The sequence below is a fragment of the Zosterops lateralis genome, assembly GCF_965231275.1.
Source record: "Zosterops lateralis genome assembly, chromosome: 28".
Classification (NCBI taxonomy): Eukaryota; Metazoa; Chordata; class Aves; order Passeriformes; family Zosteropidae; genus Zosterops; species Zosterops lateralis.
This window is the reverse complement of record NC_139788.1, coordinates 3,136,886-3,164,574: the sequence shown is the minus strand read 5'-3', so window position 1 is coordinate 3,164,574 and position 27,689 is coordinate 3,136,886. Positions and strand designations below refer to the sequence as shown.

General features: G+C 44.4%; 1 protein-coding gene across 1 annotated transcript; it reads left to right on the top strand.

The window, feature by feature from the left end:
• Positions 1-1,399: 1,399 nt before the first annotated feature.
• Positions 1,400-26,220, top strand: AGO3 (argonaute RISC catalytic component 3). The gene is made up of 19 exons (XM_083879417.1): positions 1,400-1,445; positions 8,029-8,200; positions 9,230-9,350; positions 9,887-10,095; positions 11,251-11,387; positions 13,493-13,627; positions 15,779-15,866; positions 15,997-16,144; positions 16,420-16,539; positions 17,002-17,124; positions 17,300-17,433; positions 17,867-18,051; positions 18,324-18,483; positions 19,128-19,218; positions 20,015-20,209; positions 20,546-20,680; positions 21,254-21,355; positions 22,350-22,549; positions 23,556-26,220. The coding sequence occupies exons 1-19, from the start codon at positions 1,427-1,429 to the stop codon at positions 23,662-23,664; spliced, it is 2,583 nt and encodes an 860-aa protein (XP_083735543.1). The 5' UTR covers positions 1,400-1,426; the 3' UTR covers positions 23,665-26,220.
• Positions 26,221-27,689: the final 1,469 nt, after the last annotated feature.

Genomic DNA, 27,689 nt, shown 5'->3' with positions numbered 1-27,689 from the left:
GATTATGGATCTTTAACTTCTGTTAGTCCACAATTCCAGTTCTTTAGTACCTTCCCTGTTGTTTCCCAGGGGAAAGGGCCCCTCTCACTACCAGAAAAAGTGACGTTGTTTCTTCACAATGAGTAGAAAGTTCAAACCCACTTGGGTAAGTCCCAATATACTGTTCTAATCAAAAAATTATCTTTTGAGGGCAACGGAAATAGAGATAAAGGTGTCACTGCCTGACTCAGCACTGAGCCTGTTGCGTCTGTCACATTCTAATCTACTTGCCCCTTTCACGCCTCTGCCGGTTTGTGTAACAAATCCCTAACGGAGTGGCACTGAACATCGCTAAAAAGTCTCAAAAAATGAGAACAGGCCAAGCATAAGCTCTGAATTTATGTTGATACAGTGAATCACCGAATCATGAATCATGGAATATCCTTAAATTGGAAGGGATCCACAAGGATCATCCAGTCCAGTGCCCGGCCCTGCACAGACATCCCAACAATCCCACCCTGTATTGAGCGCGTTGTCCAAACGCTCCCGGAGCTGTGGCAGGGTCGGGGCCGTGCCCATTCCCTGGCTGGTTCAGGAGGCTCAGGCTGCTCGTTCCAGGCCCCGCAGACCCGAGCGGGGGCACCGTGCGGGCCGTGCCGGCGGCTCCCGGCGCTCACACCCCGCGTGTCCATGTCCCTCTATGGGAACCCTCGGGCGTCACCGGGGCCGGGGGCCTCTCCCGGCGGGTTTAGTGAGGATTGAGAAAACACCAGCTGAGTTCACTGGGGATCGGGCTGGGAGCCCTCAAAGCCGCCGCACACGGGCAGCTGCTGCGGCGGGGAGAAAACGCCGCAGACATAACGCGTTGTACTGAAACGCCACAACACCGCGGGGTCGGCGGCAATAACTCCGCGGTGCTTCCGTTACGACTCTCGACGGGCTCACGTCGCGGGTGTGCCATCCCCATCCTCCCCGCTCTAGAAGAGCCGCCGGTGCCTGCGGGGCTCCCCCAGCCCTCCCTCAGCCCTGAGGGCCCCGCCGTCTCCCGCCGCCTTTCCCGCCTCCCTCCCACTCGCTGTTGCCGCGGCAACCGCGCCGGCTCGCGCCCCGCCCGCTTCCGGCGGCGCTTCCCCTTTCCCCCGGAAGGGCCTGAGGGGGCGCGCGCGGGGGGGCGGGGGCGGCGCGGGCGGGATTTCCGGCAGTGCGGGGCGCGCGCGCGCGCGGCGGGGCGGGAGCGGCCGCGCGAGCCGGGGCTGCGGGGCGGCCACGCCACTTCCGCCTCCGCCGCCGCCGCGCCAGGGCCGGGACCGCCGGGAGTAACGGGAGCGGCTCCGGGAGCGGCCCCAGCCGGGAGAGAGGGAGCGCGGCGGAGGAACCGCCGCCGCCGCCCAGCGCAGCCCCGCGCCGGCCGCCGCAGCCCCGAGCGGCTGCGCCCCAAGCTCCATGAATGGAAATCGGCAGCGCAGGTGAGCGCGGGGCCCGGCGGGGCTCGGCGGAGTCGGGGAACGGGCCCCCCCTGCGCCATCCCGCCCTCAATTCCCGGTGTCCCGGTGCCGCGGCCGGGCTGGGCCCATCCCGGGCGGGAGCGGGCGGGAGGAGCCGAGCCCCGCGGGCAGGGAGGGAGGGCCCCGGTACCGGGTACAGCCGCGGCCGAGCCTCCCCGTGCCCCGCTCCCCGTGCCGGGGGTGGAGGAGGAATCGTCGGTATTTCATAACCGGTGTGCCCGGCTTGCGTAACCCGCGCCGTGCCGGTGCCCGGGGGACGGACCCGCGGAGCCCCCGGGACCGGGCAGCGCTCCCCGGGCCGCCCCTGCCGGGCACACACCGCCTGTGCGGCCCCTGCGGGTCGCCACGCTGGGTTTTGGGGTGAATTCCTGTGCCTTTGGGTGTGCTGCCTCACAGTAATCACCCCGAGGTGGTTTCTGCCCAGAGAAGCTCTGGCTGCCCATCCCTGGGTGGTGTTCAAGGCCGGGCTGGACGGACCTTGGAGTAACCTGGGCTGGTGGAAGATGTCCCTGCCCATGGCAGGGGGTGGGATGGGAATGGGCTTTAAGGTATTTTCCAACTCAAATCTGTGATTCTATAAAAATCTTCACATTTTTGGCCGTTTGATCTCTTTGCCGGAAAGCGCGTGCTCGGTGTTTATCAGCTTTGTGGTTTTAATGGATTTTGAGGGTCGGAGAAGGAAGTTCAGTTTCAGTTTTTCAAGATAATTTATTCCAAGTCCAGCAGAACAGCGGAGAAGGGCTGGGCAGTGTTTAATCAGCAATTCCTTGGCTGTACCTTGATGGTGAAGGGAATGTCCAAAGCCACTTGGAGTTCTGTGTCTGTCACTTGAATAGGTACCACAGGTGGTGAAGATCTGAAGCTGAGAGTAAAGGTGTCAACACAAAATGTGCCTTCCCATCTCCATATGGAGAGCCTTTTCTAACATACTTGGAGATTTAAGGACAATGATGGATTTGGCTGGAAAAACTCCCTACCTTAGGTGTTGCCTGGCGTGAGGTTGTGATGGGTTGAGAATACTTGAAGATGCAGGATTTTAACAATCTGGTGGAATTCATACGATGCTCTCTTACACGGTGTTAAATAAACTCTAATTATAACCTGGTGCAGTTGTAGTTGTCTCCTGATAAACAGATTTGCAAGAGGAACCCATAAGTGGTTTCGTTTTCCTTTGGAGTGAATTTACCTGTTGTCAGGCTGCAATATGTTGGATTTTAGCAAAGCTGCTGCAGAGTGTTCTTTGTGGATTTGGGCAGTGTCCAGCACTGTGTCTGCTCTGTGATGAGGGAAGTGTTAAGTGCAGTGTTCACATTCCAAGTCTTGGGGTGTTGGAACAGGAGGACACAAACCATCCTTGGTGAAACGAATGAGGATTAAAGCTCTGTCATGAAAGAGAGAAAGACACTGAGATTGTGCTTTGTTTTCTGCACGTGAAGGAAAAACATGGGATAAAATAAACAGAGAGGGGAATAAAGATTGGTGTGTGAGAATCCCTGGAGTAAAGTGTGGAAGTGTGTGCCAGGACATCTTGGGTGAAGCAGTGCTGTAGGTGATGTCCTGTTTGTGTGGGAGGCTTAGGCTAAGGAATCTGGAAGGATTGTGGCTCTCCTGGTCCATGGAATTTGAACATCACTGAAAGCAGGAGCAGGATGTGAAGGTGTCTGCTCAGGGTGTGGGTTGTGGTGGAACCAAACTGAGGAACAGCAATAAAATGTTCAGTGAGGAAAGTGAAGGAAAAGCTGCTCTCAGCACAGGTCAGGCATTGTACTTCCACCAGGAGAATGTTCAATAAATTTCCAAAAAGCAGGGAGACTCAACCAACAGGGGATGCTCCATGGTGTAACCAAGTTGTATCAGTGCTCATTGTCTTAATTTCCGTGTCCTCCATTATTCTTTCAAAGCTCACAGCTTTTTGTGTTAAATTTTTTGGTTTTCTTTTTTAAATTTCAGTTTTTAATGAAGCACTGCAGGCATCCTTAATGCTCTGTTTATTTTCCATACAAACTTTAGGCAGAGAAAATCCTGAGAAGAGGCTTTTCTACCTTTCTCTCATTCAGAGTAGTGATTTGGGAGGCCTATTAAAAGTCCCGTTTTTGTGGGTGTGGTAGAGCAGGGAAGGGGGTGATTCATAGTTGCCTTCAGAAGTTATTCTACTCTGAGATACAGTGGCAGATTTCCTCTGGAGTTGCTGTGGAAGTTGTTTGACTCACAGTATGAACTTTACAAATTGTTTCATCCTCAGAGCTCTACTTCCTCAGGGATGAAGGTGTCAGAGTATTTCTTGAGCTAATTTTTACCTTGCTGATTTTGGTCTGTGGAAATACCTTCCAGGGAAAACTCTGCAGGGTTTGTGTGGGCTGGCACATTCTCTTCTCCCAAAGCAATTGGGTATTAACTTCACTATGTGCATATAAGCTGCTTTTTTTGGGCTTAAAGCTTTTTGTATTTAAATTTTTTTTTAATGGTTCAGAAGCATTGATTGTCTTTTAAATTCTCCCAAAACACTTCAGTGTGTTTTCTGTAAATCCATTAGGCCAGAATGAGTTACCACACCAGTATTTGCTTGTGCAGTTGGCAGTCACAGAGCACGGCATCAAAACGTTGGCTTTTGATGAGTTTGAACATGACTTAGGATCTGAAACCTTGAAAAAAAAAAACCAAACCCTAAATTGCAAGGAGGAATGTTTAGAAAACATGGATTGCATTACTCATAAATAATGTAATGCCACCCAGCAAGGCCGAGTGACAGAAATGAGGCAATTCATGATTTCTGGCAGATGGAGCTCGATCATTGAAACCGACGTTTGAATCAAACCTTCTCTACGTATTTTTTTAATCCAGAATTAGGTTATTTTTTGCTAGTGATAAGATTTTCTTAGAGCTCCACAGGCTGGGCCTCTGAGTAGAGGCCAGGGGCCCTGTGAAAGGGAATCTTTTATTTTTCCCCCTCCATGGAGAGCTCTAGCTCTCCCCGGTGCAGCTCCAGCCTGAGGCTGGGATCGGTTCCACAAATCTGCCTCGTGTTCCTGAGCCACAGTAAGTTGTATTTACCTGCTCAGGCCTTGATGATGTGTTTTGGGCTGTTCCAGCACCCATCCAGTTGGATTTAGAATTGTCGTATAAACAAAAATAAAACTATTAAGTTATCTCTGTTAATACAGTTTGACTTTATAATGCTGAAGCCACAGCGAGAATGAGGATAATTTTTTTTTTTTTCTGGAAGCTTGGTGGGCATAGCCCTTTCTGTAAGGAAATCTGCATTTCCTATTAGCATCCTGCTGGAGAGGAGGGTTTTTCTTCATTCTGTAAAAACGTCTCGTGTGCCAGGAGCTGCAGTTTTTCGTACAATGGTCTGTTGGAAGCATTTGCAGGTTTCTGAGCTCCTGCTCGTTGTGTTCAGGCTTTATTCCGACAGGGCTTCTCTGGTTGCTAGGTAGGTGCAGCCAGTGTTTGGATGCAGGCCAGACATGTCCGTGTGCTGGCTGGGCTGCCGAGGAATCGCCGTCCCTTTTGGCTGTGTTTAAGCTTGATTGGAACATCGATACTTCCATGGAAGAAAAGATTCTCACTCAGAGCTCGTTGGAGCCGTTAGAGGGACTTCCACAGTGGAACTGGGGGAGCTTTAAGGTCCCTTCCATGTCAAATCATTCCATGATCTTGAGACGTGCTCGCTTGCTGCACAAAAGCCTTCCAAGAATCTGTCTGAGACACCAGTTTTCATTCTTGTTTTGTGTGTTCATTGTTTTCTGTTATAAATCAGTTGAGTATTAGTGCTGGGGACTTTGCTTAGCTGGTTTTGTGAATTGAGCTCTGCTCCATCACACTGAACAGACTTGGTTTGGGGATTTTCCTTGGATCTTTAAGAACATCCTAGGCATGTATTTGAAGGGAGCCTACAAGAAAGATGGAGAGGGACTATTTACAAGGCCTGGAGTGGCAGAGGGAATGGCTTCCCACTGCCAGAGGGCAGGGATAGACGGGATATTGGGAGAAAATTCTTCCCTGTGAGGATGGGGAGGCTCTGGCACAGGTTGCCCAGAGAAGCTGTGGCTGCCCCATCCCTGGGAGTGCCCAAGGCCAGTTTGGATGGGGCTTGGAGCAACCTGGGATAGTGGAAGGTGTCCCTGCTCATGGCAGGGGATGGGAACGAGATGATCTTTAAGGTCCCTTCCAACCCAAACCATTACATAATTCCATGGTATGCACATACCTGGTGCTGTAATGGCAGCGTGTGTTGGTTTCTTTCACACAAAGAAGTTTCTCCTCTCAAGCTTGTGGGCAGCTGAGCATTGCAGAACTCTCTGGAAGCAACGAGGAGCTGCTCCATCCCCTGTGGAGGAGACCTCACAGCGCTGCTGCTTTGGGAAAGGTTTTCAAGCCTTGACCCATTTTGTTTTTGCAGTGGTTAAAAAGGGCTTGAAGGAAAGGATCTGCCACTCGGGCATCCTGTACTCTGTAGAATAATAGTACTTTGAATATTTTTGGTTTGTGTGTTTATTTCCACGGGCTTGACACAGGGCTTAGGCATGAGGTTGGGTGAGTCACCGATAGATCGGCGGCGGAACCATCCCCGGAACGTCGCTGGTTATTTGTGTTTTATTGGGGTTTGAGTCACAGCTTCGAAGCCACTGACACAAGACTTTCACAAGAGAATATGGCAAGTCAGTGTGTCTTGAAAGCAGGGTCTTCTCAGTGGGTGCTCCTGTATTTGGGCAGTACTGGCATACTCATGTTTTTAACTTCAATTGTCCAAGGGAGTGTATGATTCACACAATAATAGCAAAATAGCTGAATTTTTTTTAAATTACACCTGAACAGTGTGTGGACCTGCACTTCTGATTCATTTTTTGGTCACTTAATTCCTTTTTTGCCAAAATCTGGATTCTAACTTCTTCCAGAGTGAGCATGACACACAAGGCTGACCCGACTAAAAGAACCTTTTTAATGTTATCTTTATTTCAGCAGTTTTGTTAGCCTTTCCTACAGATAGGAACTAAATATAAACTATGCTGTGTATGTCTTCAGAATATTAAAATGAACTGTTGACTTGTTTACGCCACTCAAATGTTTAGTAGTAGCTTCTTTTTTGCTTATGCTTATAATTCTGCAAATATAGCTGGAGTAAATTCTAGGGCTGCTTTTACTCATGTTGAGAGTATTAAAATGAAGGAAAAGTTGAAGAGAGCAGATGCTTGGAACAAGTTTTGCATAAGCAGAGTCTGTGAGCGGGTTTTAAATGATGCTTCTTGGTTTCTGTTTTGTTTTATCTCGTGGCTCCAAGCCAGCCCAACTCAGAATTTTTCAGTAGTTTTCTGGGTAGAGCCAGTCAAATGTTACAGAGGAACTTGGCATTGATGTTCACCTGCTCTCAGGACGTGATTTCCTTCAAGATAATACAGGTTTTTTTACAGAAATTATGGAGATTAATCAAAAGGAAAATAAAAAACCATTTTACCCAGCACTTGACATTTTAACTCTGCTATGAAAACGAGTGGGCTGGAATCGCTGCCTGCGTCACCGAGTGGGAGGAGAGGGGAGAACTTTGCACTACCTCACTCAAATGCTCTGTAAATCAGGACATTTGTACCACCAGTAACTTCTTAGAACTCAGGCTACCAAGCATTTGGGGTTTGTTGTTGTTTCTTAACTGGAAAGAGGTATTTACAAGTGGAAATACCAGTAGAAATTCTGGGAAATGGGCTGTGTTTACTACTGCGTTTGGTTTGTGAGGCATGAGTAATGCAAATCCTGAGTGGAGGGTTCTCACCTAAATGATGCAAAGCAAATTAAATAGATGAGACTGGAACAAATCTGGGCAGGTATTTTAGCTACTTTTCAAAATACCCATCTCAGTGTAGATTTGGATGTTTCTCTGAGCAGTTCTGGGTATTCTTCTCTAGCCTACAAGGAATCAAGAGTTTTACAATCCTGTCTTAATCTGAGTCTTTACTCCTCTGGCAAATTGGCTTTATGGGGGTAGTTAGATGGATGGTAATGGTCTTACTCTTCATCCATTTTCAGCCAGCAAAGTTCAAGAATAATCTGTCTTCCTAGACTAAGCTGATATTGGCACTGAAATTAAGAGTTTATCTCAAATCCTGTGCATCAGTCCAGAGCTACTTCTGTATTTTTGTACTCTGCAGCCACTTGGTCATTACCAGGGTGTTCAGAAAAGACTTGTAAAACTTTCTGCATTATTTTTGGGGTAGTTTTTGTTTAAGGGCTTGGGGTTTTTTTGTATTTTGTTTTTTTTGGATTTTTGGTTGGGTTTTTTTTTAAGAAATCTAAACAAAGCCTCCTGGTTTTATTCATGCTGTTTGCTGAAGCTCATGAGTAAGAGAACAGTCTAGATGTAGGTGGAGGCTTAAGGATTAATAATGGGCAAGCATTTGTTTGGAATTTCATGGGCAGCACACTCTTGGAGACAGCTGATTTCCTTTCCTCGAGTGTGCTGGCTCTGGTGACCCACCTGGTTGTCCTGGGAGTTGGTTCAGGGGATTGTCTGTTGTGCTTTTCTCCTAATCTGTGGGATTTTCCTTCACAGGACCCGTGGGGGCACAGCCCCTGCTCATGGTGCCCCGACGTCCCGGCTATGGCACCATGGGCAAACCCATTAAACTGCTGGCCAACTGCTTCCAAGTTGAAATCCCAAAGATTGATGTCTACCTCTATGAGGTGGATATCAAACCAGATAAGTGTCCTCGGAGGGTGAACAGGTGAGAAGATGCTTTTATTTTGTAAATTATGCCAGTGGGAATGTTGAGTGACATCAAGAGCTGTGAAAGGGAGAATTTCTTTCCTTTTCCCCACCTCCCAGCTGAGAGGTGAAAGTGGTGCTTTCAGAGGAAGTCAGCTTGAAGAGGAAGTCAATATTTATCATCTTCCTGAAGTACTTTGGCTTTATATTGCCTGGCCAGGACGTGGTACCAGCTGCTGTACAGGAAGGCTGGTTTGCACTTGCTGAAAGAAAGTGTTTCCATTCTGTGCCACTTAAACACCAAGACCTCCCAAAGAATTCAGATCCCAAAGGTCTGTTACAGTTGGAGGTGTTCCAAAAGTCTCTTTTTATCTACTACTTGCATTGAGAAGCATTTTTGTATAAGCTGAAAATGTCATGATGGTTTTTCAAGTGTAATTTCAGTGCTTGTGTCAGGTTAATCTTTACTGCCATCAATTTATAATAAAGCAAGGGAGGCAAATATAATTGTGTGCAAATTGGATCGGGCCTTTATATGATTTTGTAGAAACCCAGATTATTAAGGACTTAAAGTCAAGCCTTTTTTGTTAGGGCATCTTATATTTATAACCAGTGTAGGCAGAATTCAAAACTCTCATCAATTGAGGAGCAGATAAACATTGCTGCAGACAGTACAATGAACTAGCAGAGCTTCCTGTTGGGGCTTTGTGCTCTTTTTTTCACATTACCACTTCGTGGGTTTTTTCAAAGGTAACAGTGCTCTTGTTATCAATAATAAAGATGATGCAAAGGCTTTAGTCATTTCTAGGAATTTCTGAATTTACTTCAGTACCAATATTCCCCAGTATCTGAGCATTTGCATTTATTCTACAGTGTTTATTTATTTAGTTAAAGTATGTGAAGCACCTTTTGAAATAGCAGTGGGTGTTTATAATTCACTCAAGTATTGTTTATTGCAAGTACTTCAGCAAAACACCGGGGAGTGGGAGCCAGCTCAGGTCTGATCCTTCTTCAGAAACATTTTCAATGTAAATATCCTCTTTTCCAGGGATGTGGTGGACTCTATGGTGCAGCATTTTAAAGTGACAATATTTGGGGACCGTAGACCAGTTTATGATGGGAAAAGAAGCCTCTATACAGCCAATCCACTTCCTGTGGCCACTACTGGGGTAAGATAACTGGGAAGACATTGTATTGGTAGCAACTTCATAGGAAAGGAAAAAACCCAACTTTAAATATTGCTGATTTCAGAAAAGGTGGAAGTATCTTACAATATCTATAGTGAAACTGAGTCCTTCTGATATATTTCCTGCAAATTCCAGTGTGTGTAAATGTTCATGTAACAGTTGCATTCAGAACTTCCTGCAGAATTTAGGAGCTGCTTTCTACAGCAAAACCTATTAAAACATTTCATTTTACAGCTTGTAACACATGATCTTGTGATGAATTGAAAAAACAAGCCAGAGTTTTTCTAGAATGTATTGCTTTATGATTTGAGGTGACAAAAAGTTATATTATCCTCTTCTGCCTGATCAGGGCCCAGTTCTCTTCACTTTTGATAATGTACTTTCATCAAATGTGCTGTATCTTCAATATATGAGTTTTTGAGTCTCTGGCCCAGTTATTGGAAGGAGTGGAATCTCAAGGCTACCAGACTCCAGATTAAAAAGCTGCTTTTTATTTCTTTCTTTCCTCCCCTTCCCAGGTGGATTTGGATGTGACACTACCCGGAGAAGGTGGAAAAGATCGTCCCTTCAAAGTGTCAATAAAGTTTGTTTCTCGGGTGAGCTGGCACTTGCTGCATGAAGTTTTGACAGGAAGAACCTTGCCTGAGCCTCTGGAACTAGACAAACCTATCAGCACTAACCCTGTTCATGCTGTCGATGTGGTGCTACGACACCTCCCCTCCATGAAGTAGGTTCACTGTCTTCCTGCAGTCTGTCTTTACCTGAAGTATCCCCACTGGGAGACCTTCATCCCCATTTCTTCACAGGTGAAAAGAGAAACTGCTCGTTCCCCTTTGCAGCACAGCTGGTGAGCTGAATGAGGAGCTTGTAGCCAATCCCGTACAAGTGTTTCTGTAGGCAGAGCAGGTGATGTGTGTGTTGGAAAAGATCAAGAAGCAGCAGGCATTTATAATAGGCCTTCATTGAAATGCTGAGAGGTTCCAGTGAGTTGTAGCACTGGTTCTGCTCTGCTTGAACCAAGTGATGCAGTGCCTGTGAAAAGCATGAGTATCTTTAATCCATTGATAAACTGTCACCAGTGCACACTTCTCATTTCTGAAATACATGACTGGGACCAGGTACTTGTCCCAACAAAGATTGCATTTCTTATTTTATCTCAGAACCCTGAAATTTAGAGAAGGCTAATTTGGCTTGATTTGGTCAATGAAAGTTACTTTTGAAGTTTGTTGGCTTTAGGCAGCACAGTGGCTTTGCTCTGATAGGTTTCACTGCGTGGAGCTGTCTCCTAAAAACGGTGCCCTGTGGTTTTGTGGAATTCACTGTTCCTCAGACTCCCCAGCTCTGAAGATGTTAACCTTTGTACAAATGCCTGTGCATTACAAAACTGGAGGTGTGGAGGCTCAGGAGCAGCTGTTTTCTACCTGTGAGAGAAACATCATTTCCTCTAGTTCTTTGTTTCCCCCATAGTTTTTGCTTCTCTCAATGTATCTTGTATTCAGAAGTTCCCTATGAAATAGAAAAAATGGTATTTAAGAGTCAGGCCAGTATAGACAAGGCTGTTGAACAGACTCTACTATGGTGGAGATTCCACGCTCTTGAAGCACAAGATCAGGAAGGGTAAGTTAACTTAGTTCTTGATTTGTTGTAAAAAGTGAAAATGGTTTGTGCATTGCTAAAAATAGTAAATGTTTTTTGTCTAAATTTAAAAGCACTGCAATAGAAATAGAAGCATTCAGGGTATTTTGTTTATACTTGCTTCTTGGCACAGATTGCTGGTGCACAAAATGCCAAAAAATAATAATGCTGTGTGTTACAATGTTTGTTACATAAATTTTATGTTTGGAAAGCAAGAACATAAATGTGTGGCCATCTGTTTCACCAGGTACACCCCTGTGGGCCGCTCCTTCTTCTCAGCTCCAGAAGGCTATGACCACCCCCTGGGAGGGGGCAGGGAGGTCTGGTTTGGGTTCCATCAGTCGGTCCGACCTGCCATGTGGAAAATGATGCTCAACATCGATGGTAAGTGGAGATTCAGGGCAGAGATTCAGACCAGACATTTATGGCAAAGGCTACCTAGAAATTCTAGTCTTTTTTTTTTTCCCTTGCATTTGTCCTCATGTCAATGTTTGAGCAGCTATTTAGCTGCTGTATGAAAACCAGTATCCCTCCATAAGAAGGAATTGCACAGGGGTTGTTTTCCTGCGTAATTTCAGTGCTGGTGCATCCCCAGTGACAGAGGCAGGTCGGCTGCGCTGCGTCTCTGTGCAGCTGTACACAGTGAGTGGAGCTCAGTACTTCCAAGAAAACTCTGTAAAACATACTCCAGACACTTCTCTGAATAGAGCTGATTGGGATGGGCTTTCTTATGCAAAAGCATGAGCTCTGCAGCACTGAGTTGAGTCCCGGATGAATGGATCTGAGATCGACTGGTGCCTGTGTCAGACACCCGCGTCCTGTGAGCACTCGACTCCACTTAGTTGTAAAACCCTCATTGAAAAGTGTCAGTGGTGGAGGTGCAGGTGCTGCCTGAGGTTTTCTCTGATTCACATTCAGTTCTCACTGTCTTTGAAATGCTTTATAAACCCAAGGTGAATTGTCTTGCTCTACACTGTGCACTCCAAGTCAGGTTGTGTTTAGCATCTGTCTTGGAGCATAATGAAATATTGCAGATGTTGAGCTGTCTTGCTGAAAATTTGCAAGTCCATGTGTTCTGGTTTACGTAAATTGTGGGTGATTCTCGTGTGACTGAAGTCAGTCAGTTTGTTCTTGTAAAATTGCCTTTCTAACGGCAGCTGTGGTTTAAAAAATGAATGTAAAAATCTCAACCTGTCCCAGAAAGAACCAGTGCTGGTATTTGTATGCAAGGTACTGAGAGAACTGCAGTTCAGGTAGGAGAAGAGGATGAATTTACACCAATTGATGTACTGTGCTGTTACTTTGTGAGGCAGGTTTTTCTTACCAGCATTAGCAAGTAGAGTAATAGTAACTCTTGGAGTAGAAGTTTTTCAGTCATTCCTGTGAATGAGAAATTTTAAGCCCTTTGTAGGTGCTGATTCACAGAGCTGTTCTGTTTCCTCATTTGAGGCTGTGAAATTGTCTTCAAATCCCATCACTGGAGGTTTTCCAGTTGTTTATTTGGATGAGGTTCTCCATGAAAGTGTTGCTGTGGGAGAGCACACACACTGCCAGGGTGGGAGAGTGAGGATTTGGGGTCACTCAGAAATCCAGAACAATCTCAGCTATCTGGAGGTGTTGGCTGATGCACCATGTGAGGTTGGTAGGCTGCTCAAATGACACATGTCTGAAGAATGTTGGGTTGTATGAGCACAGATGTGTGGCAGGTTTGGTACATGAGATCTGGAAAACTGATAAATGCTTGTTGAGTGTTTCTTTTCTGTTGTTGCCATTTAAAGTTTTAAACATGTGGAACAGTTTGTGTCTGAGCTCTTGTCTAGTCCCACCCCACCTTTCCTGCCAAAGATGTTGTTTCGGTTGCTTATAGCCTTGTCAATAAGGTAATTTATGATCTTCCTTGCATGGAAATAAGTCAGCTGTCCTGCTTAAAACCAGTATATTGTCCCTTAAAGTGATTGTGTCATTAGCCTATGGGCAGGGTAAGAGATTTGAATAGATCAAAGGTTGCACTCCCCACTACACCAACACAATGTGTGCGTAGTCAAAATAGTGCTCATGTCTACACCAGATATTATTTCAGTAATTGAGCAGATTGTGTAATTGACAAAATGATATTGCATGTTGAATTATGTTAGCTTTTAATATTCAAAAGTCTGTGGTAGAGAGGTATTAGTCCTGTCTCTGTAGCTTCATGCAGAGGTGAAAGAGAATACCTCTCTGGGGCATTGCAGCTCTCTAGAAATAAATGTTCTCTGGGGGAAAAACCCTTTCAAATCCCTGAAATTCCAGGTAGTGGCAGGATGACTGTACTGAGGGCAGATGTGTCACTTCTGGCTTTTTAATATTTTGCTCTTGCAGAACTTGCTGTTCAGTTTCTAAATGTGACTGAGGTTTATGTGGAATTCTAAGAAATATTGATGTATGAACTATTTGTGAAGCACAATACCTTGACTGGGTTTTTTTTACACTTAATATTTTGCTCTTCATAGTTTCTGCCACTGCCTTCTACAAAGCACAACCCGTAATTCAGTTCATGTGTGAAGTCCTTGACATTCATAATATTGATGAACAACCAAGACCTCTGACTGATTCTCATCGAGTAAAATTCACCAAAGAGATAAAGGGTGAGTAAAAATGGGTTGGTTTTGTCCCAGGTAACACAGTAAAGGTAATTATAAGGGAATTGTTTTAAGTGGAAGCCTGGTTAACATGCATCAGAAGGGCCTGGAACTGCCAAGAGAATTGTGGTTTCCATGTGTGCAGCTCTAATCTTGAGAGAAACAATGCAGCTCTGCGGAAATGGGAGCTGAAAAACATTCCCAGTCACTTAGAGGGAAAGAGGGAGCACTTTATTCATTGCCTGGGCAAAGGGAAATGGCTGATGCCAAGCTCTCCTAACCCAGGGTCCCTGAGGCCACCTGGAATTCTGTGTGTGCTCCTGCTGTTTCAGTGCTGTGGCAAAGTGAACACTGATTTCAAGGCTAACATTGATTCTTTGAAAGACTGTTGTTACAGTGAATTCTAATAACTGATTGCTTTGTGGAAAAACAAGTACCACTTGCAGCTGAAGGCCAAATTCCATTCCAAAGGAATTGCATAAGCTGATGGTTTGAGTAGTTTCAGTCCATATATGCTACTTGGGTTTGTATTTTCCCATATCCTTCGTTCCAGTGTAATTTGCAGAGAGAAAAGCCATGAAGGAGCTCAGCTCTTAAACACTCGATGCAAGATTAGACTCTACTGAAATACTGGGCAGCTAAAAAGTAAATTTAAACTGTAGTCGTAAGGGGATGTGCTCACGGAAGAGTCATGACTGAAAAAATACTTACAGGAATTATTTCGTGCTAGTCCTAACATGCCCCCTTTTACATCTGTCCATCTTCATTCTGTTGGGCAGGACACTGGAGATCAAGAAACTGCCTCTGCTTGATCTCAGGTGCCTCAGAGGCTCTGTTATCATAGTCAGAAAAGTTATCCTTTTGCTCTCAGACTTGTCTTTGCTGCTGTAGCTTCTGAGAGCTCGAGCCAGGACGTGACCATGTACAGCAAAACAAGCCCTGCATTAGAGCTGGCTGTGTGTGAGCAGCTCTGGGGGAGGGCACTGCCTTGAGAGTGTCACAGCAGAGTAATGACAGAGCAGGGAATGGGTTGCAGATATCTCTGCTCATCAGCCCTTGTCTGTGGTCACTGTGCCCCATGGTTTCTTTTCTCTATTTTCTCTTAATGCCGTGTCAGGGCAGCAGTGGTTTATTTTTGACTGTGCCGTCCTCTGAGTAATCCTGATGTTCTTGATGCAATTAGTGTTGTCAGGGAGCAAGGAGGTACAGTCAGTGCTTCTTTGTGATGTCTGTGTCCCCAGTAAACTAAACACAGTCTAGTTCTGGGACCTGGAGACCTGATTTTGGGTGGATGTTCAGTCAGTTGTCCACAATCCACACAAACCTCAACAGGATGAACCATCAAATTACTCTCTCAAAGGCTTTTACTAGTAGACTTCACTAGTATTAGACTTTACTACTGGAGGTGAATCCTTTGAGTACCAAGGCTCTGTTTTTAGCTGCTTTCTGTCCTGTGGGGCTGGGGAAAGACAGCAGCGTGTGGATGCTGTGCAGCCCTCGTGTGATAAGCTCAGTGCTCCCAGCAGATGTTGAGGCTGCTCTGTGTGAACAGCACAGAGTGTGCACAGTCACAGCAACAGCCCCCAGAGCCTCTTGGAGCTGCCACTGTCATGATTATCGTGGGCAGAGATAAGTCTGGAGGCTCTGGTGTGTGGGCTGGGTGCTTCGAGACGGGATGCTCAAAATGCAAAATTAAACTTGGTCAGTGAAATTAAAGAAAATTACAGGCTGAATGTGGACGCAAAGCTGGAGGGAAAGATGATAAAGTAGAAACCTGGTTCTGTCCTTTTAATTTCAATTACATTGGAACTGATAGTTTGGGGAGATTTACAAGATGGAGAATGAGAACATGAGGATATGGTGAAAACTGCTGTCCGAGTTCAGTCAGTGCTTTTTAAATGAAACTGCTAAATGAAATTCAGAAGACACTGAACATTAAATATTCAACATCATGATTACTTTCTGAGGATAGTAATCAGGATTAGTCAGAACTCAAATTATAATGAAAATAAAAATGTTTAGAGAATAGTAATTTCTTATGTTTGTGCTATTTGATGCTGACCCCAAAGCTGTTACGTTCTATCATTTGAAACCTTGTGTCTCCTGTATACATGTTTGTGTCGTTATGGCATCAGTTATTTTGATGCTTTTATGCAGGTCTAAAGGTAGAAGTGACTCACTGTGGGACAATGAGGAGGAAGTACCGTGTCTGTAACGTGACGAGACGGCCTGCAAGTCATCAGACGTAAGAGGCTTTTTATCAGAGCATGAAATGTGTGGTAGTTTCACACTGAGTAATAGGACCTGATAGTTCATTAATTTTGGGGTGATGTTATTTGACAACTAATGTTTTACTAAAATGTCTGTCCTCTCAGCTTTCCTTTACAGCTAGAAAATGGCCAGACTGTGGAGAGGACAGTAGCACAGTATTTCAGAGAGAAATACAACCTCCAGCTGAAATACCCTCACCTTCCTTGTCTGCAAGTGGGACAGGAACAAAAACACACCTACCTGCCTTTAGAAGTAAGAGCCTTACTCTGATAGATCAGCTGGGTTTAGGTGGATTCTATCAGTTTGTAAAACATTAGGAATCTATGCTCTTTGCAATATACATGTATTTACATGTTCATCAGTCTTTAATTTCACAAAAGACTGTCTGCATTTTAAAATGTAGAAATATGAGAGAGAACAGGCAGTTGCTCAAACACATTGAGGTTGTGATTTATAGTGTCGTGTGTACAGTGTGGTGTGATCTGAGTGCTCCTGGTGTGAATTAATGCTTCTGATTTCCCCTGCAGGTGTGTAACATCGTGGCTGGCCAGAGGTGCATCAAGAAGCTGACAGACAATCAGACATCGACCATGATAAAAGCAACAGCCAGGTCTGCCCCGGACAGGCAGGAGGAGATCAGCAGACTGGTGAGTGCCCCAATCCCAGCTCTGTGGGACACTGCTCAGAGTGACACGGGGCTGGATTACATCCAGGCAAAACCTCTTAGTCTTTTCATTCCTCCTTTTACTTTAAAAGATTTTAATTACTTTTTAAAATATTTTATTTAAATAATTTATTTTAAATGGCCTACAACGATAGCATGAGTCTATAGTACAGGCTCTTGCATTATCACCTCTGCACTTAATTTACTGTAAGGAAATGCTCAAAAAAATGCTTTTGAACGAACAAACCGCAAATGAGCACTTGAATAATGAAGGAAACAGAAACCATCTCATCCAATATATCTCATGGTAGTAATTGTTTTCATTGGGGAGGGATTGATAGTGTTGAGCAGTCAAGTCTGAGTCTTTTTCAATGAAATTGTTGTAAGAACTCTTCTGCAATGTTCCTGTTAGCCTATGGTTGTAACATGGAAAAATCTCTCCTAGGTGAGAAGTGCAAATTATGATGCAGATCCGTTTGTGCAAGAGTTCCAGTTCAAAGTGAGGGATGAGATGGCCCATGTGACAGGACGTGTGCTCCCAGCCCCGATGCTGCAGTACGGAGGACGGGTGAGGCTTTGGCTTTTCCTCTGGTTTCCATTTTGAGGAGCGATTTCCTGTACCCTTTGACTTTGCAGGGATCAGATTTTGAATAATAAACTCTTCTTTGTTATTGTGAAACTGCAAATAGCACTGGCTGCTTCTTTTTCAGTCACTGGAGTGTCTGTTGCTTTTGTTTCCCCAGAATCGAACCGTGGCAACACCCAGCCACGGCGTGTGGGACATGCGAGGGAAACAGTTCCACACTGGGGTGGAGATCAAGATGTGGGCCATAGCTTGCTTTGCAACACAGAGACAGTGCAGAGAAGAAATTCTGAAGTAAGGCATGTCATGGTTCAGGCTTTGGACTGTTTTCTTAATGGAGTGAAACATGAATGTAGGGTTGCAATGAGCATTTTACCTGGATTTAATATGAGATGTAAGGGGGAGAATCCAGGCTGGTTTGCTTCCATGCTGGAAGCTACGGTTAAAACACTGTACTGGGTACACTGTGGGGTGTTTGTCCTGTAACATCACAGTATATAGTCCCTTCTGACATCTTGAACAAAGTACTGAAGGCGTCTAGACTATATTTTAGCCCTTTCTAGCCTGTGGTTTCACAGCTGTACAGCCTTCCCATAACAAATGTTTTTTTGAATACTGATTTAAAAGCTGTTTGGAATCATCCTTCTTTGATGGTTCTGTCCATTTGTGCTTTGGTTATTGTGTACTGTTGCTACTGCAAAAATCCAAAAATCTCCTCATCCTGCAGGGGTTTCACAGACCAGCTGCGCAAGATCTCCAAGGACGCCGGGATGCCGATCCAGGGCCAGCCGTGCTTCTGCAAGTATGCCCAGGGTGCAGACAGCGTGGAGCCCATGTTCCGACACCTCAAGAACACCTATTCAGGGCTTCAGCTCATCATTGTCATCCTGCCAGGGAAGACACCTGTGTATGGTAAGGGCACACCTCTGTCTTTACCTGTCCGGTCAGGTATCATTTGGAGAAATCTGCTGCCAGCATATGTTAAAAATTACTCAGAATAATTCTTTAGGCATTAGAAACCACTGTTTTGTGTCTGAAGATAAATTGGAAGCATATCTGAGTGTGCAGATAAGTTAAAAGTTACTGCAGAGTATGTACAGTGAAATTATTGTGACTTATCTAAGATCAAAATGCAACAATAACCTCAAATGGACTCAAGTTGTCTCCTTGTATTTGCTTCCCAGCGGAGGTGAAGCGCGTGGGAGACACTCTGTTGGGAATGGCCACACAGTGTGTTCAGGTCAAGAACGTCATTAAAACATCTCCACAGACCCTCTCAAATCTGTGCCTGAAGATTAACGTTAAACTAGGAGGAATCAACAACATCCTTGTACCTCATCAACGGTAAGACTCTGGAGACTGCGTTGGGTTTTTTTAACAGATGTGGTTACATTTGCTGCTTAGCACCCAAAATTTAAATGTGGCCAAGTTTTAAGTTAAAATATTCTTCTGATAATAGTACGTGGTATTTGAAGTAGAATTAAATTCCTTCCAGCGCAGACTCAGAGTGGTGGTTGGCCTGTGCATTAGGTCTTCAGCCAAGGTTCTTGTCAAATGTCTGATCAGTATCTAAGTTGAAATGAGGAACAGTTGTGTGAGGAAGAATATTTTAAAGGCAGTGTAAAACCATCCTGCTGCTCAAGTCCTGGAGAACAGTATAATGTGTATGCTGGTGCTGTAGCTCAGTGGTGTCTGGGGGACCCCAGGCTCACACGGGGCCTCTGAAGCCCCCAGCTGTGCCGTTCTGTGGAAGCCCTGGAGCTGCTCCCCACCAGAATCATGCCCCAGTTCTGGCAGTGTGTTTGCAGTGTGTTTTGGGCTCTGCTGGAGAGGGTTCCAAGTTCACCTCTTGTGCACAAAGATCCCATTGTTGAGCCTTGGCCCGGGTACCTGATAAGGCTGAGACAGAAACAACCCCCACGGTGAGCAATGACCTTGTGGCAGCTCTTCAGCTATGAGTGTGACTTAGCACTTTTTTCTTTTTGAAGACCTTCTGTGTTCCAGCAGCCAGTGATCTTTTTGGGAGCTGATGTCACTCACCCTCCAGCTGGAGATGGAAAGAAGCCTTCCATTGCTGCTGTAAGTTTTATTAAGTTTACATGGTATTTTTGTCATCTTGGGTAAATGTTAGAATACTAAATGCAACTCATGGACTATGTCTGTATCAAATATCTTTCAGGGCTTATGCCAGTTCTTTGTTCACATTCCCAATTATATTAAAAATCATGTATTTAAAAGAAAAAACTGCTTGATACTTCAGAGCGGTTCCTTAGCTCTTTAATTTTTAAATCAAGGTAAATGGCATTGTTAAATAATACATTTCTGCAGAAATAGTCTCAAGGAAATACAACAGCTTGGTGATGTTAGCTAGTAACATTTTTTGTCTTTTTAAAGGAGAAAAGTGTAATTAAAGGCCTGGTTTGGCAAAAATGTTTTTGATATTTCTTATCTTCTGTGTTGGTACAGTCCAGGAACTCAAGGTGGTGATTGGGGCTTGGTCAGTCCTCTCCTATTTGGTCCCCTTGGTATTGTAGTTGTCATTGATTGCAGTTATGGAAACTGCATCTGTGCTTAAAGTAATTAAGAGAAGCTGAGGTTTTTCTCAGTGTAAAAGGTGAGAAAATGTCACAGAAAAATGTCTGTCTGGATTATAAAAACATGCCTTAGTGAAAAGCCAAATTCTGCAGGTGGTGCACTGCAGGATGCTTGGGGTCAAAAGGTGTTAAACCTGTCTTGGTACAAGTTCCTGCTGGAAGTGTTACTCTAATTGTTGTTTACCACAAACATCTTGTACTTGCCACACTTGGCATTTTTGTTTTTAATTATTTTGGTATAAATTTGAGCTTGAATCCTTCCCTGCTGCCCTCTCCCACAGGTTGTAGGCAGCATGGATGCTCATCCCAGCCGGTACTGTGCCACGGTGAGGGTCCAGCGGCCCCGGCAGGAGATCATCCAGGACCTGGCCTCCATGGTCAGGGAGCTGCTCATCCAGTTCTACAAATCAACACGGTTCAAGCCCACCCGGATCATCTTCTACAGGGACGGGGTCTCTGAGGGACAGTTCCGACAGGTTTGTTCAGTTGTGGGTTTCTTGGAAGGTTCTGTTGCTCCGTAGTAGCTGCAGGTCTTGTTTTGTGCTGTTTGAGTTGCTTGTATTTACACAAAATAATTGAGGCTTTTTAAGGAGAGAATTTCTTAATCTTGTTGGGTAAGAAGAGTTGCAGCTGTTTTCCTGTCTGGGAAGGAGAAGTGTTCAAATTTGGGAAATCACATACCTCTAAGTATTTTCCAAGATTACCAGTTCTGTGCCAAAGTTGTACCTACTGTTAACTACACCAGTTAGTAGGTGTTGTGTGTAGGTTACAGTGGAAGGGAAACCTAAATTCCTCTGTTCTTGTGCTTGTAGGTTTTGTATTATGAACTGCTGGCCATTAGAGAAGCCTGCATCAGTTTGGAGAAGGATTACCAGCCTGGAATAACCTACATTGTGGTGCAGAAGCGACATCACACACGGCTGTTCTGTGCTGACAGAACAGAAAGGGTAATCACTGCCCTCTGAGGAGCCTTTTGGGAAAGCTTCATGTCGAGCTTTTAGGCTGCTGGAGAAAATATTAGCGTGGGCTTCTATCCATCTGGTTGAATGTGCATGCAGGGAAGTGTTGATTTGATAAAATGGGGCCCCAAATTGAAAAATCATTGACCTTAAGTATGTTCAAAACCCCCACAACATCACACTGGAGCTGAAGTCCATGTGACTAGTCAGGACCAATCTCCAGCAGTCGTAATAGAAGAAAGTACAAAATGGTGGAACCTTTTTTATTCTGAGTTAGTCAATCCAAACTGAAGCTGACAATTCTGAATACAAAGGTCTGTGCAGCTCTTCAGTCTGAGCTGGAAAGTTCTGCTGTGCTGGAGGTGCAGTGTTGTGTAAGGTGCTGGAGAGCCATCCAGTGTCCTTGTCAAACCTCCAAGGCTGATGTAGTGGCACATTCCAAACAGTTCTGTGGCACTTCATGTGCCGAAACCTTGCCAGTGGTGAATAGAAACTTATATTTTTCATTACAGTTGAGCTGTATAAACAGCTGAGGCCGCACTTACCAAACCTCTTCTCTAGGTTGGACGAAGTGGAAATATTCCAGCTGGGACAACTGTAGATACAGACATTACACACCCCTACGAGTTTGATTTTTACCTCTGTAGCCATGCTGGAATACAGGTATGGTTGCTTTGTGTAAGTAAATGTGAATTTAGAACATGTTGTTTTTCTCCTTTTTGTGACACCTGTTTACTAACAGTTATTTAGCAGGGAAATGTTCTTTTAGCTCTGTTTTATCTGAGATAAAACATTATTGTGGGACTTAGAGAATTATTTGCTTAAGAGGTGGTCTCTGGTGCACATTTAAGTTTGCACTTTATTTTGTAACATTCTGGGAAAAAAATTAACTTCTATCAGGCTACTGCTTAAAATGTGAAAAAAAGATTTGCTCTTTAAATTTTTATCCTGTGAGTCTGGCCACATTGTCATCAGTTTTGTTTAGGTTGGCTCAGCATGACTTCTTTTCCAGTTTTGAATAATTTCAATGGGTTTTTTGTCAACCTTTACACTGTGTCTGAGCAAGCTGGATTTTAGCCCCTTGAAAAAACAGTTGCATCAAAGTTGAAGCAGAAATGCTGGGTGTAGTTGCAGCTCATTGTGCTTAATATAACGAGGCATAAAGAACCTCAACTAAATTGATCCTTCAGATATGTTTGTTTTAAAAAGAGAGACTTGTAGCTTGGCTAAAGCACAACTATTTACCCAATTCAGGTGCACTGTAAGATTTAATTTGAGTTTCTAGTGTTTATACTTGAAGTTAGGGTGCTCAGGAACTGAAAGGATATAAAAGCACTGGTTATTTCTCTGGAATGTTTCTCTGTGAGAAAGAGTTTAATTGAAGGTAGGTAAAAGGTGCTGTAATTGTGGTTTAATCATGTTGGGAGCAGATGCTGATCACTGAGGGTTATGTTGAAGGGGTTTTATCCAAGCAAGAACATTTAGAGGAATACAGTCACGTGTATGTTAGACTTATTCATCTTTAAATACATTTTAAGCCCAACATAAAACTGTTATGTGGGAGTTCACACTAGATAGCCTGGCCCTTTCTGAACATCAAAACCCGCCTCGTTTATGGAAACCCAGAGAAGTGACCCTCCATGCCCATTCTCTGCAGGGAACCAGCCGTCCCTCCCACTACCACGTCCTGTGGGATGACAACTGCTTCACAGCAGACGAGCTGCAGCTGCTGACCTACCAGCTGTGCCACACGTACGTGCGCTGCACCCGCTCCGTCTCCATCCCCGCGCCCGCCTACTACGCTCACCTGGTGGCATTCAGAGCACGCTACCACCTCGTGGACAAGGAACACGACAGGTAAAATCACAGCCTGTGCTCAGGGTTTAGTTTCCCCTCCCCACTGCTCTCCTCTACTCTCAGGCCTAAAGACACCTGACTGCAGGTGATTCCTGCTGGTGTCGTGCTTAGTTTTTGTTGCATCTAGGAGCAATGTTAAGTTCATCACTCCTGGCAGCTGCTGCTCTACATCAGAGCAGAGTGGGTTGGAGGATTCTACTGAATAACACTCAGATTAAAAGAATTCAGTTCCTGAAGTATTTTGTTATGACTTTGACGTGGTCTGAGGGAATCAAGCCACGGATTTAATTTTTTTGCTTCAGGATCAGAGTAGTTCATGAATGAACCAAATGTTAAGTGCTTCCACTTATCTAGCTCTGTACGTCAGAAATATTTTCTAACCTTCAAGCCATCAATGTATTTATAAAAGGCTTATTTTTAGATGAGCAAGCTGAGCAGCCATGGTGAAGACAGTTGTCAAAAGCTTCAAGGTTGCTGGATGAATATAAGAGTTGATATTTCTCAGTGTCCATTTCTGTCACTGGTGCTGTGTTGGTGAAGGGTCTGGAGAGTCAGTCTTAAGAGTAGCAGCTGGGGGGCTCAGCCTGGAGAAAAGGAGGCTCAGGTGGGACCTTCTCAGTCTGTACAACTCCCTGACAAGAGGGTGCAGCCAGGGCTGGTTGGGCTTCCAGGGAACAAGGGACCAGTCAAGGGGAAACAGCCTCATGCTGTGCCAGGGGAGGGTCAGGTTGGACATCAGGAGGAATTTCTCCATGGAAAGGGTGGTCAGGCATTGGAAGGGGCTGCCCAGGGAGGTGGTGGAGTCCCCATCCTTGCAGGTGTTCAGGAACAACTGGACATGGCACTCTGGGGCTGGGTGATGAGGTTGGGATCAATCACAGGTTGGACTCGATCTTAGCGATCATTTCCAACCTCAATGATTTCTGTCGAAGAGATGCGAAAGCAGCTTTTTGATCCGAATTAATACAATTTACAGCCCTGCCTGTCTCTCCCTCGTTCCCTGCAGTGCTGAAGGGAGCCACGTGTCAGGACAGAGCAACGGGCGAGACCCGCAGGCCCTGGCGAAGGCTGTACAGATTCACCAAGACACCTTACGCACGATGTACTTCGCTTAAGTCAATGACCCGGGAGACACTCACGGAGAGGAGAACTGAGAACTTAAGCCACATACAATGTATGTTTCCAGGGGGTTGGTTTAGGGGCTGTGCCTCCCATCGTGCTGGAGCTGACGCTGTGCAGGGGCGAGAGGCTCACCCTTAAATTGACACGAGGAAGATTGTTTACTTCATCCAGGAACACAGCACTATTATGCAATATGAAACCAGCCAACTGCTTTTTTGGGGCGGGCTCCCGTGGGAAGCACCCGCCATCATTTTTTTTTAATTATTATTTTCTCGTAGTTTAACCCTCTTCTGCCTTTACCTCAAGTTGCTCGGCAGCACAACTATTGTTGCAAAAAAAAAAAAAATAGTAATAATAAACTAAAAATCTATCGTGTAATTTAAAACAAAAAACAAACCACCTTTTAGGAACAATCACAGTGATTGTTTGGAGAAGGGAAGTGTGCAAAAAAAGAAAATAAGTTTTTTAACCCCCGTGCATTGAGGAATCTTTCTCTCAGTATTGCCATCGAGCATTCGAATGTGAACATATCCAAGTGCATTGGAATGTACAGCACTAGCTAGGAAACAGTGAGGGGGGGAAGATGTTTTGCACACTAATCCAATAATTTGAACCTAATTTAGCCAACGGCTGCCTTTGTGTCTTTTCTCACAGCTTTGGAGTTCTCAGCTCCAAGAGTTCCCTTTCAAAAGCAATCCAAGAAGCTCGTGGTTCATGTCCAGGCAGTAGTGACCCAACTCTTCTTGCTCCCTGGGGGAATTTACTAAAGCTGCTGTTTTACCTAGTCCAAAAGTTTCAATTTTTTCCTATCTGGCAAGGCAAATCTGTTGAAGCTTCACGTGAGATCTGATGTCCCAGGTTTTCTGGGATGACATACAGTAACCACCAGAACTGAAACTTTAGAGCTAAGGTCTTTTTGGAAAAAAAAGAAACCTGCTACTTTACTTGCTGCCTCTCACACCTTAATGTGATTCATATGTATGTGTGTTTGAAGTTTAGCTTCCTTTTGTTTCTTTTATATTTATTAGAGTAATAATAATGCTTTAATTTAATTATTACAGAACATATGGTCAACATCAACTTTTATTTTTTAGAAATGTAATCATGTTTATTTTTAAAAAAAGAAACTGACAACTTGTTTTGCTATCTTTTAGTGCAATAAGCATTCTAAAGAAAAACTGTGTCCATTGAGCTGTACTGAAGCAGTGTCTGTACCACGGACTGTGGGAGAATGGACACCTCCAGGATTTTAAAAGGATAAAGTAAAAGCCTTAATTTTGAAAGGAAAGTTTTATAGTCAGAAGGAATCTTGAATTTTCCTTTTTTAAATCAAAAAAAAAAATACAAAAAATGCTTCTAGACTTCTGCAAGCTTTACTTGTTGCTGCAGTCTTTTGATTTAACAAAGGAATTGGCCTTATTTTTGGCTTTGAAATGTGGAGCATATTTGAATTAAATGGACAGGGTTTTGTATTAAGATCTCAGTTTTTACATGCTTAGTTAAACCTATTTGACATCAGTAAAATGTCTGGAATTAATAAAAGTTTTTAGGCTTCTTTCCTCTTTGATAGTGACTTTCCTTTTAAAATTAAGTTATTGGTAACTTCATTTCACTTTGCAAATAAAGAGGGCTGGGATAGTTCTAACATGTTAAATCACCGAAATGTGAAACAAACCAATGGGACTCTTTCATTCCACTTTAAAACCAATGTTTAAGATGTCAGAGACGAGCGTTTCTTCAACGAGGGGACTGGGGAGTTTTGCACTTTGTAAACTCGTGAACTGCATTTTTGACTGTTTTTATTTGCACTGGTTCATAGTATATTTACTGCAGCTGTTTGTATGGGCATTGCTGTGATCCCAGCCCTCCCGACCTCCACCTGCTCTCACATGAAAACCTGGTTGGTCTAAGTAGCTTCTCTCCTCGTTCTCACCAAATCCGCTGTTTGCCAATATACTGTATTTTGAGCCTAAAATCTGAGCCCATTTTGCTTCACCAGGCATGAAACCCCCCTTTTTTCTGCCAGAAAAACCAAGTACTGTATTTTGTGCGTTTTGTATATTGTATGGAAATGTCCGTAGTGCTGTTCACAACACTGTCTGCAAGAGCTTTACTAACAGCTGGTGTAGATACCTGTTTTATCTCTCAAAATCAAGGAAAATAATGTAAAAGACTAACTTGGCAAAGCTAAAATTGCACTGGAAACAGTGGTGGGCATGGCTGGGGGTGCTTGGAGGGGAGCTGGGGGTGGCTGGGGGGCTCAGCAGAGCCCGAGGGGTTGGGGACCCCCAGAGCCAGGGGGTGCCAGCTCAGAGTGCCCTGTCCCTGTGAGTGCCTTTGGACACACCTGGTGCAGGGAGGGGGCGTGTGACCAAGTCCTTTGAGTGATGTGATTTCTCAGTGAGTCTCTCAGATGTTTTTTTCCCAGTCTGTGACCTGACACTTTTCTCCTAAAGCTCTCTAAGTAGCAGTGCCGTTTGTAAAAGGTTCAGCTTAAGCTTTATACAGAAATTTCTTTTGAAACAGAGAACTTGTGTTTTGTTTTTTTTTTTTTTAAGAAAAAAACCAAACCTATTTTACAAAGAGTTCTTGTGGACTTCTGGCATTTAGCTGAAAATTCCTTTTTACAAAGCCTTCTAACTCTCCTTTCAAAGCCGCTTCTCATCCTGCCCACGCTCAGTGACTCGGATCTGAGAAGCTTTTTTTTGCTCAATACTTTCACCAAAAACTAAAGAAACTTCATTGGCAAAGTGACTTCAGTTGTCAAGGTAACATTGTACCTGGTTTTCATGTGAAGAGTATTTGGAAGTTTTAATCTCTCTTCTTGGTTTTGCAAATATCTACGTCAAGTGCCGATACTTCTTTGTATTACGATATCAAGTTACTGACGTTGTGAGGGCCACACATTTATGATGCTGTAGCTGCTATATTTATTTAAATGGAGATGGACAATTACTGCACTAAGGAATGAGGAGAAAAGCAAGGAATCAAGGTTAGTTAGATTATCTTGGTTTTTTTTCAAAAGAGAATTAATGGTGTGAAATATCAAGTGTAACAAAGGGTGCTGTCATTTTAACTGAGATTAAATAGCCAGATATTCTTCTTTTGTTTAAAAACATATATATTTTGATGTTTGCAGTTTGGGGGTGGGGGGTCGGGATAAATGGTACCTCATCTGTGGTGGCAGTTTCCAGTATATTTTCAGAGTATATGGATTTCTTTTATTTTTGTACCTGCTCTCCTTGAAAAAGAAAAAGAAAAAAAAAAAATCTCAAATTTTATGTGCTGTTTGAGGAAATCTTGAGTGGCACAGCAGATCCCCCCTTTTCCGGCCGGGAGCTGGCTGTGGATAGTCCAAAGAGGGACATGGGCACAGGCTGATGGCTCTTCTTGCTTTGCAGACACCGGCCTCGGGTTTCTGCCTGTGGAGAAAAGCAGTTCCCATCTCCTCAGACACTGCACCGAGACCTCACTTGTGCTGAACAAGTGCCACTAAGTGCTCCCGTGGTGGGGGCAGCCCCCAGGGTATTGCCGAGCCCCTCCTCACCCAGCCAGCCCTGCCCAAACCTCCCACCTGGCCACTGCTAGATCCAGAGCTGGAGAGAATCACAGAATGTTTGTGGTTGAGGCGTTAAACTCGCGACATTTGCCAACAGGAGGAGTGACTCCGCTGTAAAGTCGCCTTTTTTTCCCTTTCTAGGGACTTGAGCCGTGGCCATTTGACTCAGGATCGCTGTGTCACTGTTCCATGTGTCATCTGGTTACACGTGTCCAAAAGTTATTTTTATAGGATTCATTCCGGTGTTCTTTTGGGAGTTTGGCCACAGAAATGGTTTTCAAGAGTAAAATGGGTTTCTGGAAGTTGTCAGTCAAATTATTTCAAGATGCTCTTGGTCCTAAAATGATTTTCACTTCTTCATGTAGAAATACTTGTCCTATAAAATGCTCAACATGAGATACCATGTAGTCTGCTGTAAAAATTCCAGCTACAAGTACTGGTTTTCTACTAGTCTTAAAG